Below are 20,328 nucleotides of genomic sequence, written 5' to 3'. Positions count from 1 at the left end.
TTCTATTTTGAGCTGTTATTTAGCAATTTGATTTTTGTTCTTTATTCTGGATTGTTCTCTCTGCAATTTATGGCACTGGGTGAAAGATGGACCACTCTGACAATGTATAAGCCAACGATGCTCTGGCTCTAAGCACGTCTCAGGCTAGCTCTGTTAAGTGATGTAAAGGTCAGCTGTTCAGAGGCACACACACCTGAGACGATGCAATGGATCTCCTGATTTGGTCTGGCAGCCCAAAGAGAAATGCTGTCAACTGTGTTTAATAGAACAAAGAACTGTGTAAATGGAGCTTATTGGGATTTTTGCCTTTTATGGAAGGGAAAGAAAGTGAGGGGAAATATGTCCTTTCCTTCTATTTAGAGAATGACAGCATGGAATGCCCGAATAACTGCTCCGAATGACAAAGAAGGTGAAGTTATACATGGCAATTGCAGTAGACGAGACCGGAACTGCCCTTCCTTTTCCTCACATACTGGTGAAAGCAGAACAAATACTCACAGCCAACAAGGTATTTATCTTGAGCTTCCTTTCTGTCAAAGTCCTGTATTTTGTTGAAGATATCCTCAACAACATTCCATAGTGTCATAAAAAAATCATAAACCAGAAAAGGAAGTTTGATTTTAAATATTACTGTAGAACAAAGCTGTGTTGATTCTTCATAGTTTAAAGGTTAATAAATTCATGCTTTCAAAAAACAAATTTATGCTTCTTTACCAAGAGTAGTTATACATGTACAAATGGCTGAGGCAGACTATCTCAATATTAGTCATTATTTATTATTCTCAGTTATATTCCTTGAAGAAATGTAGTCGTGTAATCTAAACATTTTGTCATTTCCTTTCAGCATGTTCTTTCTCCTTAGCACAACAGTTCTTGCCACATAAGAAACAGCCCCAAGATTTTTACACTTGCACAAGAAATCATGCAGGGAAAAGGGGAGCGGTGTCCAGCACCACATAGCAGCATGCATTAAGGGCAATGCAGCGCAAGCATCCTCTGCAGCATGAATACAGAGCCATCAATACGGAAGTTGGTGGCTTCATCTCATCCCCAGCCACTTCCCCGAGTACTGGAAGAGTGAGTAGAAACAATCATTCATTCATTCAGGAGCTCTACAACTGTACCATTGTTGTCTTTATTTTGGAACTATTTTTCACCACCCTTGTTCTCACCAAGTACAGGAACACGTTATTACACGTGAAAGGACGGGTAAGCAACCACAGCCAAAAGGGTTCTTTACCTGCCACTCACCAAAAACCAGTCTATTGTGAGACTCATGGAAAACCACTCGGTAGTGGAAGTTCAAATCAACAGAAGGATTTAATGTGTTTCACCCCAATCAACATACTCTTCCACCCATCACCCCCAATCCCTTGCCCAAAGGGTACATTCATTCTCCAGAAAACAGGATGCTTATTTTTAATCATAAAAATTTCCCTCACCCAACTTTAGCATTGTTCCTTCTCAGATGTTATTTTTCATTGTAGCAGCTGTGCATTTATTATATGCTCTTCTTTGTAAGCAAGTTATAAGAAGTTGAGGTGAAATAAAAAATTGTAACTGTCTTCTCTTCAGAACTGCTAAAATCACATTTGGGTTTCTCATTTAACTTCACTCACATTCAGACACTTAAAAGGGGTTAATAATGTCATAAATACATCAACCATATTGATTTCTTGGAACTATCACCAGCCATAGTTCCTCAAAGATTAGGGGGAGGGTAAAAAAAAAAAAACAAACAAAAAAAGTGGTGAAGCAATAGAAAACACAATTAAGGTTACTCACGAATATTTCTGTTTCAACGATCCTGTCTCATCTTCTTCCATTATATCTAATATCTATTACTGACAGCATTGTGGATCCACACATAAGGAAAGAGAGGCAAATATTTGTCAAATCAAGCATGGTATCTGCCCTGTTCCTCAGTTATAGCATCTTCGAAGAAAAAGAAAGCGAAGGAAGAAAGAGAAATTAAACCAGTAAAAATAAAAAAAAAAAAATAGAAATCCAAGAAGCATTTTTTGTGGAGGTGCAGGAAAGTTGCAGGATGAGAGAGAAGAGGGCTGTGATCAACAAAACAATAAGTAACTTTCTGTTGCTGTGTGTCTCTCTTGGCCCAGCATACACAGTAGCAAAGATTTTCTGACAGCAGGTTGATGAGCAGAATGCCAAAGAGTTGGAATTATCACTGAGCAAAGCCTGGCATACCTAATGACCAAAAAAGCCATGTCAGCGTATGAAGGCAAGGCTGGGTGTTTATGCAGGAGACAATCTTGCATATTTCAGTGGAAGGTATCTCTAGAAGCACCTACACACTAACTCAACAGCGTTTAGCTATTACAGGCCTTGGTCAAGTAAGAAAATTTCTCTTAAACACAGCAGTCGCAAAATAGCTTTCAAAACAAAAGTATTTAGCACTAAGCATATGTTTGTAAAGTAAAAGCTCTAAGCTTGCTTCAGAAGTTGAGCAACACTTCATGCAATGTGGTACAGGTGAACCCAAGCACCCTTTGGGCATAAGTAATCTAAAGCTATGAACTGAGCTTAATTTATAGAGGAATCAGAAAGCTGAAATAAGAGCAGCTGTGGGTTGTTTTAAACAGACATCCCTAAATGAAAATAATTCTGTGGAATGCCTCCAAATGATTTTCACTGAAGATACAAGTGTATGGATATTTGTCTAAAAATAAGGACCACAGGTCAGATAAAAAAATGGAAGGAGCTGGCCACCCCTTCGGTAGGCCTGTTTGGGAAGAACACGAGTACGCAGGAAGTGAGCTGCCAATTAGATGTAGCAGGAAGAAAAAGGAACCCTCTTTTTTGTTTGTTAATTTAGGAGATAACATCTCTGATAGTATCAACAATGCCAACTCTCATTTTGTTTAAAACTTTCCTGGATGACCTGGTTTTGCGTATCGCCCACTTCAGTCTCAGTTCTGAACCCAGTAAGCAACAAATAGGCCACAAATGTAGCTGGACACCTGATCTTCTGAGATTCAGTTTTACACAGAAAGCAAAATATCTCTGCAGCATGAAACAAAATGCAAGTCTCAATCAAATGCCAAAGGAGGTAGTATTAAACAAGACCTCTTTTGTCAGCTTTAAAAATAAAGTTTAGATGGGTGTTTGCCCAGAGCAACATGAGACAATCTACTGTGGGTAAAGCTGTCTTCTTCCAGCTGATTATTAAGCATACCTGTAGACAGCTATCCAATCCTGCACTCTGTCAAATCAGTTTGATGACATTTATTTTTTATGATATGACACAATCACAGGCCAGTATTATTAACAAGGAGAACTAAATGCAGAGCTCTAGCACAACTGGAAAGTGACTGAATTCTTCCTGACTTCACTTAGGCTCACCCTAAATGACTCGATAAAAGGAGAAGGGCCATTTGACTCTTAATGGAAAATTGACTGGGCACAGAGAGCAGGTTTCTGGAAAACTGTGAAAGGTAATGTTAGGGCAACACTGCCCAGAAAGATTAATGTTGTGAAATTAAAGTCTCCAAAGGCAGACCTTGCATCTGATTTGAAGCTAGACCTTAAAGTCAGAAGTCAAGCATACTGGAGATTTACTTCATAAATCCTTACTATGCTCATCAGATAGGTGGGTTCGAGGACATGATGGTCTAAGAACTCTGCAAGAAGCATGTAATTTGACTGATGCACAAGCAGTCATGAAGACTATAAGGTGAGAAGCAGCAGAAAAATGTGAAAACCACCAGCCACATGGTCTGCTCCAGCCAGAGCAAGAGCTTAGCTGGAATCTTGAGAAGAGCTGCAGAAAAGAGATGAATTCTGGTAGACAGGGAGATAATTCTCCATGAGGAAATACTCACAGCTGCACACATTCACAAAGATTTTTGTTTAAAAAAAGATCAGCTTTTGTTTAAAAAAAGAAGAGTGTAAGTGCAAGTTATCAGAATAGAAGACTACCACTTCAACTGCTTCATCCTTTGCCGTGAACATGCATAAGACGGAAGTCCTCAGCAGTAGAAGAGCAAACACCCCCCACCCAGGAAGGAGGAAGAAGGGCAGCACAGCTCGGATCTTCTCAAGAGAAAACTGTCTGGGACGAAAGCAGATGCCAAAGTTAGCACAACATCCTGCTCACCGGAGGACAGGACTGAACACTTTGTACTTAGTCACACTGAATGTGACTCAGTAGGATCTCTTTCTGCTAGATTTCTCGATGAGGAAGCAGGTGGAAGGACAGATTTCTGTCTTCCTTGCTTCCTCTGTCTGGCATCTGATGGTTACATCCTGTCTTAACAGGGTAGTAAAAGCGTTATGAAAAGCAGCATGTTCCCTGCTTCCAAAATGCAGAAGGCAAAAACCTGAACATGAAATTAAAGTAGCTTTATATCTTTTACCCTCTTTGGCAGAAAAAATGTATCAGCCAAAATGCTGTGAGTAATAGCTGTCAAAGACAGAATGCCAAAGGAAGAGCATGCAGTAAATTTTAAAAAACAAAAAAGAAACCCCAAAAAACCCCAACAACAACAAAAAAAACCCCAAACAAAAACCCAAAACTCACAATGTTCTTTAAGAAAAGCAAAGCATATTTTATGAATTCAGCAATCACAATGGGAACTTTTATTTTTAGAGCAGGACTTTTAATTCAAAGATTTGAGGTTATTATCAACAGTCTTCATGTTTCAGGTGGCAAAAATGATGAGACTAAATGGGCTTAATTTCAATCCATAGTTGAGACCCAAACATCCAATGTAATTTACAATTTATTGTGGGCTTACACACATACCTTATATGGACAATTAACATACACATGCACAGAAGGAAGGAGTGCATTCTCATCGCATTAAGGCTAGGCAGTTCATCAGCAGCAAACTGACTTTAGCTTACAGACATATATGCATGTAGAGTAGCCGTAAGTGAGTAGCAGTGGCACATTTTACAAGTGTAGATAAATCAAACAAATACAGAGGACTAAAGCTATTGCTTGTTGATTTTGAAACACACTCACTGTTATAGCGTCTGTAGCTGTCAATCTTTGCCGGTGCCACTCTGTACAGAATTGTCCCTTCAAAGGCAGATTTTCCTGACAGCAGGCAAGAGAAGGAAAGACGAAAAAAAAGAGAAGGGGCAGGGTGGGGGTGAAGAGATCGAATGATGGTAAAAAGAAGGGAAAGGAAGAAGTTTTAATCTGTATTTTCAGTCACTAGCATTTTTAAAGCCTCATTAGCAAAACAACGAGAATATTAACAAAAGTATCTGATTGTACATGAAGTTAAAATCTTCTTACTGCATGTATGTCAGATAAAAGAATCTCATGTTTTTGCTAAAGCTGTTCTTTACAATGTCCAACAGAATGCATTTTTCTTAGGTTTTGTCTGTTGTCCATCAAGTTGCAAGACTTGCAAATGAAATTATTTGTCTGTCTTATTCAGCCTCCTCACATAGCACAGGGGAAGCCTGAAAAAAATTATTACTCCAATGATGTACTCACAGTGGCTCAACACTCTTGATGCAAATGTAGTGCACTCGAACAAACACAGCTGACATCCAAACAGGGCAATGAAATACTCACATTTCTTTAATATGCCAGGATCCTGTGAGCATCAGAAATACTGCATCTTTCCAAGATGACTTATTAGAAACATTTTGGACATGGAACTGGTCTTAAACAATGCTTAGTTGAAGGGATAGGACACTAAAACCTCAATAAACCAGTTTTTTCAGCCAATAGCTTAATCATGTGTTTGACTTGGCACACATTAACAAAAACAAAATACTAAAATTAAAAAAAGAAAACAATAAAATAACAACCCCCCCCCAACAAATTCCACTTCTCATCTTAGATCTTTAACATAACATTTTTATTATCAAAACCATTAATTTCTTGGGTTTTTTTTCTTTGATAGCAAGATAACTCATGCTCTGACATTTATGATATGAAATTCAAGTGAAGGTAAAGGCATGAGCAGCTGAAGTGTTTTCTGTGTTGTTTTTTTTTTTTTAACCCAAGGTACCCAGGCAAGCCCAAGAATATACCAGTGTTAGCTTGTTGCCAGTCTTACCTAGGTATACCATCATAAAAATTAATGTCTTCAGTAAAATTTTATAGCAAAATAGCTACTACATGTGAATTGTCCCAACATAGCATCACACCCATTTTGGTACCTAAAATGTGTATTTTTTTTCCCCTGCATATCATTCTGTTGGACTTTCAGAAAATAAAAACCTATACTCATTTATGTATTGTAAAAAGCTGGTTTTTTGTTTTGTTCTTGCAGTTTAATTAATAACAAAAGTTTTTCCTTGCCTTATTTTTACACAATGAGGAAGCAAAAAAGCCACAAATCCATCTTTCCACCTTGTTTTTACAAAATACCATTAAAAGAATGCTATTAAAACAGTCAAAGAACAATTAAGAAATTGCTAAGAGAAAGTTATGTTAAGCCTCATGACATTGAGGAAAGCCAGAGACAGTAATGGACATCTGAAGTTTTAAGAACTCAAAATACAGGAGGTTGCCTGACTGAACTATCAGCTGATCAGTCTATCATCAGTTCTAACTCCAGCAGACATGACTTCTCAGTGGCCATCACTAACAGGTTCTAAAAATAGTTGATTGACAGGCCTAGCAATTCCTGAACAGACACATACAAGAGACAGCAAGGTATAAAAGGCCACCTCTAAATGCCAGGAACATACTAAAATCATCTCCTTAATATTGTGACTCTCTCAGATACGATTTATTTGACTACATGAAAACTTTTTGCTTCTCAACAGACTGTAATAACAGTGGTATTGAAAATATTCTTAAAATTAATACTACATATCTGAGAAATCTAGAAAGTAATATGATAATTCATGTATCCATTTAATACAGTAATAAAATCATAATGTATACTTCCTGTTTATGCTGTAACAGTCAGTCAAAGAAAATAGATGTTTTAATTTAAGAGGATGTTTTAAAGAACAAGGAACTCTTGTTTACTCTAAGGCCACCTGATCCTGTCCATACTTACATTCTGAAATGTGCCTTTGAAGACAAAAAATTTGGCAGTCACCTTACAGTTGGGACAAATACTTTAAAAACAAACAAACAAACCCCCAAACCTTTTGATCTTGTAACAGTCTCACTTTCCAATCTTCTGAGCACCCACCATCTGAAGGGAAGCACAGGTTCCCAACCCTTTGAAGTTAAGTCCCACTCTCAGTATTCAGAAATATTTGGGCACTTCCAAAACTAGTCCCAGACATTTGCAAAAAAGGGGCTTTTTGTGCTGAAGAAACTTCTGAGGTTACTCTATGGCAGAGCGTGACAAGAAACTAAGACAATTCCTTCTGGCCATTTACTCTGATCTGCCATAAAATTTACATGGACACAACAAAACCAGTAAAATCAGACAACACCTTTCTCCCCATTGGGCCTGTGTAGGTCATAACGAAGGATAGAGAAATATGCATTTTTATTAACCTTATTCCTAAAAAGCCAAGTTATATCGTTTTTCTCTTCTGTATGTCTTTCACTTTGAGTTAACCAAAACTTACATTTGCCCTTCCAAAAAGGCTCTCTTTAGAGAGGGTCAGTAAAATGTGATTAAAAGATCAAGCTAGCTGAGTTTCACCAAAGCATTAAATTTAACTATTAACTCAAAAATACTCTTGTGTTTACACAGTGCCCCTTCTCCAAAGATCCCATGCTTCTTTCCCAAGTCTCACAGTAAACCTGCCAAGTATTACCTTATCCATTTTACAAGCTTGGCTGAAGAGTTCAAGGTTGCTGCTCAAGATTGCAGAGCCACACCCCAAGCCTTTCTAGGCCACTCCAGAAGCTGTGTGGAACCTCAGTGACCACCCAGGGTTCTAGTTCAATGCGCAGGTACAGCCCCTTGCACTTGAGTGCTAACTTAATAACCTAGATTTCATATTCAAGGTTTCTGCCTTACGAAGTCCTGTGATACAGACATATTCAAACAATGTTTCCAGAGAAACAAAAAGGAGCTATTGCAGCTTTGAAGTGCTGCCATACCTTGTCATCCACAGAGGAAAGAGTTGATCTAGAGGCATGAATGTGTACCCTTGAGATGTTATTCAGAGCATTTCAACAGTAATGTTAGCCTGATGTCCAAATCTTCCAGGGTTTACTTGTTCAGGGGTTTTTTTTGCTATGTTTTAAGACTAAGCACAGATACTTGAAATGAGATTATCATTCCTAGTCAGCCATATAAATTTGCTGAAATTTTTGCAGTCTCATTACGGAGATTTTCAAATCCAGATAGCCAGTGTACCTGAATAGAGCCTCATAAACCATCATGTGTTAGAGATCAACACCTGTAACAATTATATAAACCATACAGAAAGAACTGAGTTGATGAGTATTTCCCATAATACTGCTAGGGAAATGCAGTTCTTAAATTGATGAGTTTACTTTAAGAGAAATAAATAAAAAAGCAGTAAAACCCCCATAAGAATCTCAACATTCCTTGAGTCCCTGTCTCTCTCCGAGGAGGTTTACAGTGTTCTTTTGTTTTATAGATACTTTGCTATTTAGAAAATAGCTCCTGATAACACATCATCTTAGCTAGCCACAAAGCACCTCCAAAGATGTAGATTACACACAGAAAGAAGAAAACTCATCTCTCAACTATAGTCATCTTCAATTTGGTTAAAGAGACAAAAGTGATATCTGTGTTTCCAATATCTTCTCAATACAAGTATCACATATTTTAGGTTCTACTGACAGTCAGAACCAGCACACAAAACTGAGTTTGAACTAAGCATGTGCCATTATGGATGCTGATGAAACAAGCTAATGCTTTGTGGCTGCTTTTACACACACCAGTGTATGTTTTTGTTAAAAGACATTTTAAGGATGCTTATTATACAGTAAATTACCTGAGGAAGCAGTATTCATGCATTCATATGGATAAAATTGGGTTATTTCATCCTGAACAGTATCACTTACCTTGTTCATTTACAGAGTAACAAACACTACAGAATCCAGAGCTGAAACTACATCTACACAATTTGTTCTTCCAAGACTCACTGTATTTATAATGAACAAAATTCACGGTAGCATACACAGGTTATAGAAAGCAGTTTGCAATCTCACTGAAATATGCAACTTCACTTAATGCCCTTTTTTCCTTTCCATCACACTAAAATTGTTAACTTCCTTAAGATTTTCATTCCAGTCTGAAGGAACATTACCTGTAAATATCTTTAGCAGCACTGACAACAAGACTAGGTCACCAGTACCACTATACACGAATAGGTACTCCATTACAAAAACAGTATGAAAAATTTTCATCAATGCAGAAGTCAGGTTTTTAGGATCTTATTTCTGTGGGATGGAATAAAGATGACAAATTTGCCTTAAATGGAAAAAATGAGAGAAAAAAAGGAAAAAAAGAGAAAGTATTATAACCTTCTACCTCTTACTGACAGAATGAACTATAAAGGCTTTGGTAAATTTCAGCTGAAATAAGCTTACAAAGATCTTGGAAGTCCTTTAACTTTTGCTTGGTCAGAGATCTCATTACTGAGTATCTGCACTGCTGAAAATAGAAAGACCTCGGCAAATATTGTGGAATTAGCCTGAGATATGTAAATACAATTGACTTTTTTCCTTTTCACTAACGATTCAGAATTGACCACTGAATTAAGAAATAAAAAGAATATCTGAAGAACAGAAAAAACATGAAGACCAACAAGTGTCCATTTCATATAACAGCATACTTTTGGTTCACGTTATTCTCCAAGGGATGTTATAAATAGGACAACCCACTACCATGCTTATACTATTGCAAACTTAGTTACCAAACATGCTTTTCACCTGCAGCAGTACTGGCCCACTGTAAGTGAGAGAACAAAGTCCATGTCCCAGTTCTGGCCTTTTTCCCTTTGGCTGCTGGGGCAGTGGGTGACGGAGGTGATAGTAACATGCTCAGCACCTGGAGGGAAAAAGTGCCGCATGTCCCACACCAATAATTATGAATCCTTAAATCTACTGGAGTCATTATAGAAGGCATGGCACTTTAATCCCTCGTTTAAATAAGCACAGCCACTTTGTAGATGTTTGGTTACTTTGCTCAGTTTCCACATCTAAAAACAGAAAAACGCTTGTAATTCATTTTGAAATACAAATCTGGTAATCATCATTGCCTTCTCTCTTCTTGATCTGTTGCAGCTTGGCAAGTCTTAACACAGCTCAGGGAGCGTTGCCAATATTACAACTCAGGTAGCATTGCAAGTACACACTTATCATCATCATCCGACCCTTTCACAGCATAAATTATGAACATGGCATTCAAAAACACTTCCAAGCAAGAGGTAAGAATGCACTACCTTATCAATGTGTTTGGGGGTAAAGACACAGACATATATACAGAACATGGATAATATTTTTTCCTTACTTGGCTTTACTTGCTCTTCCTGTGTTACTCCAACATCATCAGAATCAGACAGTTCCTTTATGAAGTTGGAAGGAAACATGCCAGTCTTTCCATTGAGTATACCTTCCCACCAGCCCTCTTCCACCTGCACCAAGACAAAAATAAAAAAGGGGTTTTAACATAAGCAACACTTTACAGAGTTACATTATGTACTTGATTTTCAATAACAGTGACAGTAATGATTTTGAGCAGTTTGTATTAATTTCAGGTAAGGAGCACATGGCATAGGCTCCAAGCCAGAACATTTTTTTTTTTTAAGTAAAAACAAGAAAGGTGCTTGGACCCATCTGTAAATGTCAGCAGTGCTGACAGCAGTCAGAAGCATGGATGAGCATTAAATAAAACGATAAAAGAACAACTAGAGAGCACATGGTGTCTCTACATTTCAATTTTTATGAATATCAGTTCAATCACTAAATTTTCAGAAAACACTCTGCTCCTATTCATGACCATCTTCTTAATGGATGTGATTTGCAGACTATAAGAGTTTAAATTCCCTAAGTAATCAATGGCAAAAGAGTATGCCTGCAAAGGGCTATTCAGAGAGTCTAAACTAGGTATCTTAATATAAATCATGTGGGTATTTCTGCCTTCCCCATCAAAATGAGAAATTCTCTGTTTTAAAAATTAAGAATGTTGCAACATCATTAAAGGTAAGAAATCTACAGAGAACAAAGAATGGTACTAATGCATATTTGACTCTAGATTTACAAAGAGCTACTGAAATACATAATAATGATACGGTCAGAAGGAGGAGAGATACTTCCTAGCCCTATCTCAAGAGAAAATAGTACTTAAAAATTACCAACTCCCTCCTTTATAACCCATTCAGGATTGAACAGCAGTGTCAGGCAGTGAAATGACAGCACTAGAAACCAGATGCCTTTAGGTTGTAATGGGACAGCAAGAAATTACTTCTTATATGCATCAGCTAAACACATGCTTAACAGATAAATATTTTTCATCTGTCAGACACTACACCAAAAAAATGTCAGAGGAGGACAGTGTCAGTCAGTGACACATCAGTCTCCAGTAATGTTTAACCCATCTCCTTCCTGCCCCCCAACAAAAATTAGGAAAATAGAAAGCTAACTTTACAAGTTGAGGGTGTTCACATTTACTGTTAAAAAACAACCCCACATCTTAAATGGCACTAGTTAATTATTATAGAAGTCTGTTTCATATCACTTATCCATAGAAAACAAATCTCTTAATAACACAAGCAAATATTTCCTCAAACTATAGAGGAATGGTAGATTTTTTTTCAACTTAGTTACATGTACAATTTTACTACAAAGAAAACTGTCGTTACTTCAGAAGTGTTTCCTGTGCTTTCTCTCCATCTTCAACCCTTTTAGCACATTTCTTCTCCCTCTGGGTTGATTTTTTGTTTTAATTTGAAAGCAGTTCAGACCAGCAGAGCTACTTTCATTTAATCTTAGTATCTGCCCATGACAAAACTTACCCTCTCCTACCCAATGCATCAGTAGTATTAGTGAAGTCAAGAACAATTCTGGGAACAATGGCTATTATCTTGTTGCTACTTCAGAGGATAGAATACATACAAATCACTCAATCACTTCAGTGCAGGTTTTTCACATTATAGTATCAAAGTCTCTAAAAGGTAGTATTTCCTTTTCTTCTCTCCACACAAATTAAAAACCATATAGAAAACTGAAACTGCATGACACACACTTAGTAGACTCTACAAATTATATCTCTAAATACCTATATACGATCTATAATTATACAGAAAATATACAACATGGCCAAGAATCTTTGAGCTATAAAATACTTCAATATTTCTAATGCAGCATTCCCAGGTGACTCTATTGATTAGAGCTAAACATTAAACCATAACTGCATTAGATGATTGACCAGAAGATTAACCACAGGGGAATTACACAGTTCCCAAGATCCCTGCTTTGCAAGATGCTCAGATTACTTGACAGAAATAAGGTGACCAGTATCACTCATTTCCATCTTTCCCTCAAGTAACTTTCTCCTGCTTACTTCACACTTTTCTTACAAGTTGACATTAGCACTCTTTATGTGGCATATTTATGTATGGATCTCTATATACATGTATAGAAATACAAATATTCAAAGATCTTTAGACAGGTAAATCTAAACTGAATGTGAATACACTCACAGCATTCATTAGCTTATTGCAAGACTTCAGCTGATGCAAGAACTAATTAACGGAAAATACCATGTCATTCAATAATTTTACAAATTCAGAGAAATCTAAAGCAAAACCCAGATTTTTTTTCCACAAGAAAATGCAGAATCATGTTAGCAACACATCAGAGGTTCAGGTCAAACTGGGCCTCCCGAAGATTTATTAGGAAATTTTCATTAAAAGCATCAACACCTTTAAGTATTTTTAAACACTATTGCTACATGCTACATACCTTTAAGTCTCAAAACACACCAGCTAGAGATTAATCCGTACAATAAACTAAGACACTAAAATACCCCCAGGATTTAGCTATCCCAAATTGGGGCTATCCATTACCATATGGTTTGAAACGTTGCAATAATTCCCAGCCAATAAAACCTTACAAATGAAAATCCATTATTTATGGGGGTAATCCATCTGGAGATACAAGCACTCAGTAAAATTCTCATAGTACATTATTATAACAAAGTGCTTTCAGAATTTATACATCTAGGTCCTGATTTATGCTCAGCATTCATGTGCTGAACCGAACAATCTAAAATGGGGAGGATTTCATTCAGCAGTCTGTGTCCCTATGCCAGAAAAAAAGTTCTACTATTCATAATATCCGACACACCAATTGTAAGTTCAGCCTGAAAATGAAGTTTTTGGTTTTAAGTTAGAAGAATCATCTTTCCAATCTGCCAAATATAAGTGGCTACAGCTAGAGGTATTTTTAAGATGTATTTTCAGTGTGTTATACCTGTTCACTGCCTTTCGGAGAGGCATGGCACATTCTCATCTTGCCAAGCCCTTAGGCCGCCAGTACTGCTGTCACACCACATTTGAAGAGCAACAACATACAGAAAAGTGACTGAAGATACTTCATTACTCCACTTCATATGTTTAGGGAGGTATTAACACATGCACCCAACTGCAACTCAGTCAATGCCATGCATGGGGCAGGGACAGATGCAATAGCAGACAGCTATATGCAGTCCAACACCTGGATGTGATTGGATGAGATATGAACAACAATATCACCAGACAATGGTGCATCATCTCTTAAGAAATGCATCCCATTAAAAAGCCTTGCCTTTGGGTTTTAAAGGGAAATTTAATATATATAATAATTACGCAACATTCAAACATTCTTGCAATATCATTGGGCTTTGGGGTTTTTAATATTATCAATGTAGAAAGAATACCTGTATTCTGTTTTTAATTGAACTACTTGATCAGTAGAGCCTTTTTTGATGTGAATGAGGTTTTTGGCAACTATAAACCAAATATAGATGAAAATAATTCAAAATATACTGATTTACTTTGTTAGAAAGTGAGTGTTTCATCAAACTGTGAGATCCTAGCACACAATAACAACTCAGACTAGAAAGATGCTGTAGTAAATTTTACTTACAAATAATAATATAAATAAGAAATAATAATGAAGTGCTCAAAATCAATACCATGGAAGTGGACAGACAGGAAAATAAACAGAGAATTATATGGGTGAGACATTCAGACACACAAACAAGAAGTTCTCAAAAGGGTATACAGATGCTAAGACATTAAGCTGCTTAGAAATCAACAAAAATTTATTGAAATCAGCCTATTTCCATGTTTAAAGTACAAAAAAAAAGAAAAAAGAAAATAATATGACAGCAGTTCAAGCCTTCAGGCAAACATAATAGTTCTATTTAAGACAGGGAATACAGTTTTATTCTGTAACTGTAAAGCAACCAAAGAAAACAAAATCACTTCAGTAGGTCACTAGGACTACAAGATAATGATATACCAAAAGTGAGGAAATGTTATTTTTCATGTTCTTTAGATTTTCCTTCATGGCCAATACAATCTGCAAGATTCACCTTCAAAGAAAGAAGGGTCAGAGGGAGCATCAGCCTGACCTGCAGCGCAACAAACCTTGTTGCTAGAAGTACCTTCCCTTGAGGGAACTGCATGGCCATCCCAGTAACTCCAGGATGGGACACCCAAAAAGAGCAGGAAATGCTGAGGCCAACTACCAGCAGCTGCTTGCCAGAATATGTAGGACTGCCACAGCTGCTGGCTTACGCTCTGCTATATAATTAATAGGCTAGAGTTGTTAAATGATTAAAATGTTTAGCTCTTTGGAATCATTGCCCTAAAGTGTGTATTTCCAATAAATTCATGTATCCGCCTGTTCCACAAGCTTTTCTACAACCTGTAGCTTTGCCTGTTAGGCTGACAGACTACTTGCAGCTCAGCTAGGGCAAACAAGGGAGGCTTTGACTCAGGAAAGATTTCAGGTGGAAGAAAGTCTCCCTGGATCACAACAGAGTCTTTCTGGGCTGTCTAACTAAAACACAGTCCCAGGAATAACAGCAATGCCAGAAGCAGGCAACAGGAAGGAGAGAAGCCCAAGGTCAACAAATTTTCTTTTGCTTGCTGAAAACTAGAACACAGAAAGCAAAGGAAAAAAATCCCTTATTTTACAAATTCTAATGGAACATCTTGAGCTTGAAGGACAAAAGCAATTGTATGGTGAAAGGAAATTAAAAACATATATTCCCAAGAAGCAAAATAAACAAATGCTACTCACTGCCAATGGGAAAAGAAATTTTGGAAACAAGACCTCAACAGAAGATGATGCTTACAGTGCCACTTGATGGCTTATTCTGGGAGTGCATTCAGAGAGCGCCATACCCATGAGACATCAACCAGCCCTTGGGTTTCTGCTACAGCACATCTGGAAGCTGTTAGACTCTGGTGCAGAAGTGAAGAATTAAAAACTGCACAAGTACCTTGTATTAGGGGATCTTTTCAGCTTCAGAATTCTTTATTTTACAATGTCAAAATGTGCTTTGGGATTTTTTTTCATTTGTTTCTGTGGTTAGGGTTTTTTTGTTGGGTTGGTTTTTGGTTTTTGTTTTTTTTTAACATCATCTTCTAAGTAAGAAACTGAGGGACAGAGAAAGCAATCACATAAAACTGACATGACACTATAAAGAGTCAGGGGTATTTGCATCCTTGTTGCCACAAAAAAGCCTCCTACCACATGAACTAACTGAACAAGCAGTAATCATAGAAGTCCTTGTGAACCACCTGTCGAAAAAAGATCAGGAAAAACACCTCACCACAGCATTTCACAGAAAAGTAACTGAGGGATGTGAACCCCAGCATTCACTCCCAGCTGTTTTCCTGCAGTATTATACAGTTCTGTACTTGTGGCACAGACCATCCCCTTGCCACTATTAAATATTCCCCTTTCAACTCTACAGCTGTCAAAATAAGTTACTGTAAGGAAAGTCCAGCTCAATCCCCAGAGTTTATCCTGTTCTTGGAAATGGGTTGAGCCACTTTATCTCACAATAACAACAACAACAAAACCCCACCGACCCTGCCCAAAAGGAGCAACAGATTTGTAAAAATTCAGTATGCGCTTTTATAATTTCAAATGAGTTTCTTATAGGATTTGATCACGTAATATATGGCAATGTTAATTAAAAGTCAAAGAATAAGCTCAGTGGTATTACAGCATGTCTCAGTCAAAGACTTAGTTGTGAGTTTAACTCCATGCAAACTCCATGTTGCCAAAAAACTGACTTCTCAGCAGGATGAGTCCACAAGGTTCATAGCAGCACGACGGCAGACTAATCCCAAATGAAAGCAGGCTCAGAACTGCTGAATGACATGCTAAATGACCTTACTCTGATGCTACAGGTTAATTGTCTGGCATCCCATGAAAGTCTAAGGGTGGAACATAATTGCAATTCAGATATTTGCATTTAATAAGACAATTAGTAACAGTTGATTTTGGGACAACTGTAATTAGTTATAGCTAATCAACTAGGAAAATGACAAGCAAAAAGCTATCAATCACACATTAAATGTGAACGTAAACAATGATGAAAATGCATCTCTTGTTAGTTTCAAATATACTTTTAATTTAAGTCTGTTAATTAATGTCTCATGGGTATCAGTGTCCGTGTAGTTATGGAAACCTCTAGTTTAACAACAAGCATTTTATCTATTGTGATGAATGTTTGATCTTATTATAATTAATTTCTAACTATTTAGAACAAATAGGAAGGAACTGTGAGTTCTGAACATACAGCCTCCAATGATATCTATCTGGTGACAAGCCTAGCATCTCAAAACTCACACTTACTGTTGTTTCACAGAATCACAGAATCATCTAGGTTGGAAAAGACCTTGAAGATCACCTAGTCCAACCATTAACCTAAAACTGACAGTTCCCAACCACACCATTTCCCTAAGCGCTATGTCAACCCTACCTCTTAAACATCTCCAGGGATGGGGACTCCACCACCTCCATGGGGAGCCCATTCCAATGCCTAACAACCCATTCTGTAAAGAAATGCATCCTAATATCTAGTCTAAACCTTCCCTGGCACAACTTGAGGCCATTACCTCTTGTCCTATCGCTTGTTACTTGGTTAAAGAGACTCATCCCCAGCTCTCTGCAACCTCCTTTCAGGGAGTTGTAGAGGGCGATGAGGTCTCCCCTCAGCCTCCTCCTCTCCACACTAAACAACCCCAGTTCCCTCAGCCGCTCCTCGTACGACATGTCCTCCAGACCCTTCACCAGCTTCGTTGCCCTTCTCTGGACACGCTCGAGTAATTCAATGTCCTTTTTGTAGTGAGGGGCCCAAAACTGAACACAGTCATCGAGGTGTGGCCTCACCAGTGCCGAGTACAGGGGTAAGATCACTTCCCTGTCCCTGCTGGCCATGCTATTTCTGATACAAGCCAGGATGCCATTGGCCTTCTTGGCCACCTGGGCACACTGCTGGCTCCTGTTCAGCTAGCTGTCAATCAACACCCCCAGGTCCCTCTCTGACTGGCAGCTCTCCAGCCACTCCTCCCCAAGCCTGTAGCGCTGCTGGGGGTTGTTGTGGCCCAAGTGCAGCACCCGGCATTTGGCTTTATTGAAACTCCTACAGTTGGCCTCAGCCCATTGCTCCAGCCTGTCCAGATCTCTCTGCAGAGCCTCCCTACCCTCGAGCAGATCAACACTCCCACCCAACTTGGTGTCATCTGCAAACTTACTGAGGGTGCACTCGATCCCCTCATCTAGATCATCAATAAAGATGTTAAACAAGAGTGGCCCCAAAACCGAGCCCTGGGGGACACCACTCGTGACCGGCCACCAACTGGATTTAACTCCATTCACCACAACTCTTTGGGCCCGGCCATCCAGACAGTTTTTTATCCAGCAAAGCGTGTGCTCATCCAAGCCTCGACCAGCCAGTTTCGCCAGGAGAATGCTGTGGGAAATGGTGTCAAAGGCCTTAGTGAGTCAAGGTAGACAACATCTACAGCCTTTCCCTCATCCAGTAAGCAGGTCACCCTGTCGTAGAAGGAGATCAGTTTTGTCAAGCAGGACCTGCCTTTCATAAACCCATGCTGACTGGGCCTGATCATCTGGTTGTCCCGCATGTGTTGTGCGATGGTACTCAGGATGAGCTGCTCCATCAGCTTCCCGGGCACCGACGTCAAGCTGACAGGCCTGTAACTTCCTGGATCATCCTTCAGACCCTTCTTATATATGGGCGTCACATTGGCCAATTTCCAATCTGTCGGGACCTCCCCGGTCAGCCAGGACTGCTGGTAAATGATGGAAAGCGGCTTGACGAGCACCCCAGCCAGCTCCTTCAGCACCCTCAGGTGTATCCCATCTGGTCCCATAGACTTGTGTATGTCTATGTGATGCAGTAGGTCACTGACTATCTCCTCCTGGAATGCGGGGGGATCGTTCTCCCAGTCTCTGTCTTGTGGCTGATGAGGCTGGATTCCCTCGGTACAACTAGTCTTCTTATTAAAGACTTTCAATCCCCTGTACAGCCCCAAAACACTTCCGCCACAACAGGAGTTTCCAATATTATCTATCACTACCATAGACATAAAAACCTTTTAAAAAAGTATCTTATACAATCTGTTGGCAGAAAGAAGTAGCTGGTGCAGCTTTAGATGCTACTCAGGTGCTACTCAGTGCCCTCAAGCAGAGGAGGGAGAAGGGAAGACATCCCCATCCTCAGCATGACACTATATGATATCAGTGTAACCCATTTTCACTGGGGGTCTGGGAAAACACACTTGGGCACTGATGGAGGTGGCTGAGGTGAAGACTTGCATTCCCTTCTGTCAACCCTTTGGTGAAGACAGTGACATTCAAGGGGTTCGAGGAGAAGCAGAACCCGTTTCTTTAAGGATGAAGCAAATTAGTACAGTACAATAGGAACCAGCTTTTCTTTGCAATGGCAAAAGTTTAATGAGTTATCAACCATAAGCATAATTTTAAACACATTTTTTGTTAAATGCCCACATAAAGATATATAGACAGTATTTTGATCTAAACAATATCCATTTTAGTTTCCTGTAAGTCAGTTAGAAATCAAGTTATTTTCAACTAAACAGAAATCCACACAGATTTGAAAATATTAATCTATGTCAATTTAAAACAAATTAATTCAACTGGTGCAACTTTATTAGGAGGATACAATAAAATACTACCTGTGGGAATCTGAGACCTTCTACTCATGAATAAAAAGATGGGGTAAGAGAAAGGAGCAACTGGAAATGGAAAGTAAATGATCATTAATCTTCCAATTAGCCACTGAACCACTGTAAATAATGCTGAAGATGCTATCATCCAGTTTTTCATCTTGAGTAATGATAAACAAAATCGATATTTTGCAAGAATTGCCTCCAATTGTTGCCTATGTGGGAGGGGGTTTTTTCTGTTGTTTGGGGGATTTTTGTACAATAACAGAGCATGATTTTGGTCCTTGCAAAAAAATCTCCATTTTCACAACAGAGGAAGCCATATTTTTTAAATAATAACTTCAAGCATTTATAATTTGAAATAAGGAGTATATAATGACATAAACACTGTGAAATGAGTCTCTATGCAGCATTACCTATAAACAGAAGGGTAAACAATGAAATCAGTACATTGGTTGGTGCAGCTTTCTATATCAAGTAAAGTTCCTGTTTCAAAAGAAAAATTCTGCCCTACTTTTTCGAGGAATTAACACTACTATGATAAGGGCAGAAGAGGAAGTAATAACAGCAAGTATTCAACATCAACTTCTTGGTATCAACCATGACTGAAAATAAAGGTCATACAACAACACTTCCTGAGGTGCTGAGAACTTTTTCTCTAAATTCCTTTCTTCTCCCTCTTTCCCCAGCTGAACTAGTTCCACCCAGAAGAGTCAATGTCCTGGATCACATGAATGCACCAGACGATGCCTGAGGCAGAGCTTATATTTCAGTAGCTGACAGAACAGGGTATTTTGTAAGGTCAAAAAGGGCACAGCCTCACCTGTGTCAGCTGTTCTTCTTCAGCATTTACTTATGGTCAACTGCTCAACCTAGCCATGAGAAATCCTCTTCCGCACTACAGTAAAACTAATTCCAGTATGACATTCTTTAGTACTGCCAATCAAAAAAGCAGCCCTAGACAATATATTTTCTTAAACCTTAGAATCAGCAAGTTGTTGATGCCTTCTTTGACAGTAGCAATTCAAGGTACAATTATGAGTGTAAGACTACAAAGTCTGTAATCAGCAATCCAAGTGGTTTTCAAAAAACATGGCCTTAACTATAAGCAAGTACATGCAAGTACAAGAATGTTTCACTTCCATAGTTCTACATCTTTAAATTTTGATGCAAACATTTTCATTTGGATTTAAAAAAATCTGTTATTTATAGTTAAGTTGTTCAAATTTATAA

At 38.4% G+C, this 20,328-nt stretch overlaps 1 protein-coding gene across 5 annotated transcripts in view; it reads right to left on the bottom strand.

Moving 5' to 3' along the window:
* The window catches only part of SH3KBP1 (SH3 domain containing kinase binding protein 1), a 238,498-nt gene that overhangs the window by 95,702 nt on the left and 122,468 nt on the right, over positions 1-20,328 (bottom strand). For 4 of the 5 annotated variants that reach the window (XM_074858676.1, XM_074858679.1, XM_074858677.1 and 1 more), the window contains 2 exons: positions 10,389-10,512; positions 4,988-5,062 (listed from right to left, as the gene is read on the bottom strand). In XM_074858676.1, coding sequence (XP_074714777.1) covers positions 4,988-5,062; positions 10,389-10,512 — 199 coding nt within the window. The remainder of the gene's footprint in view (positions 1-4,987; positions 5,063-10,388; positions 10,513-20,328) is intronic. The other variant, XM_074858678.1, reaches the window with a different exon arrangement.

The sequence above is a fragment of the Strix uralensis genome, chromosome 2 (assembly GCF_047716275.1).
Source record: "Strix uralensis isolate ZFMK-TIS-50842 chromosome 2, bStrUra1, whole genome shotgun sequence".
Classification (NCBI taxonomy): domain Eukaryota; kingdom Metazoa; phylum Chordata; class Aves; order Strigiformes; family Strigidae; genus Strix; species Strix uralensis.
The sequence above is the reverse complement of the archived record's forward strand: the minus strand, read 5'-3'. Positions and strand labels throughout refer to the sequence as shown.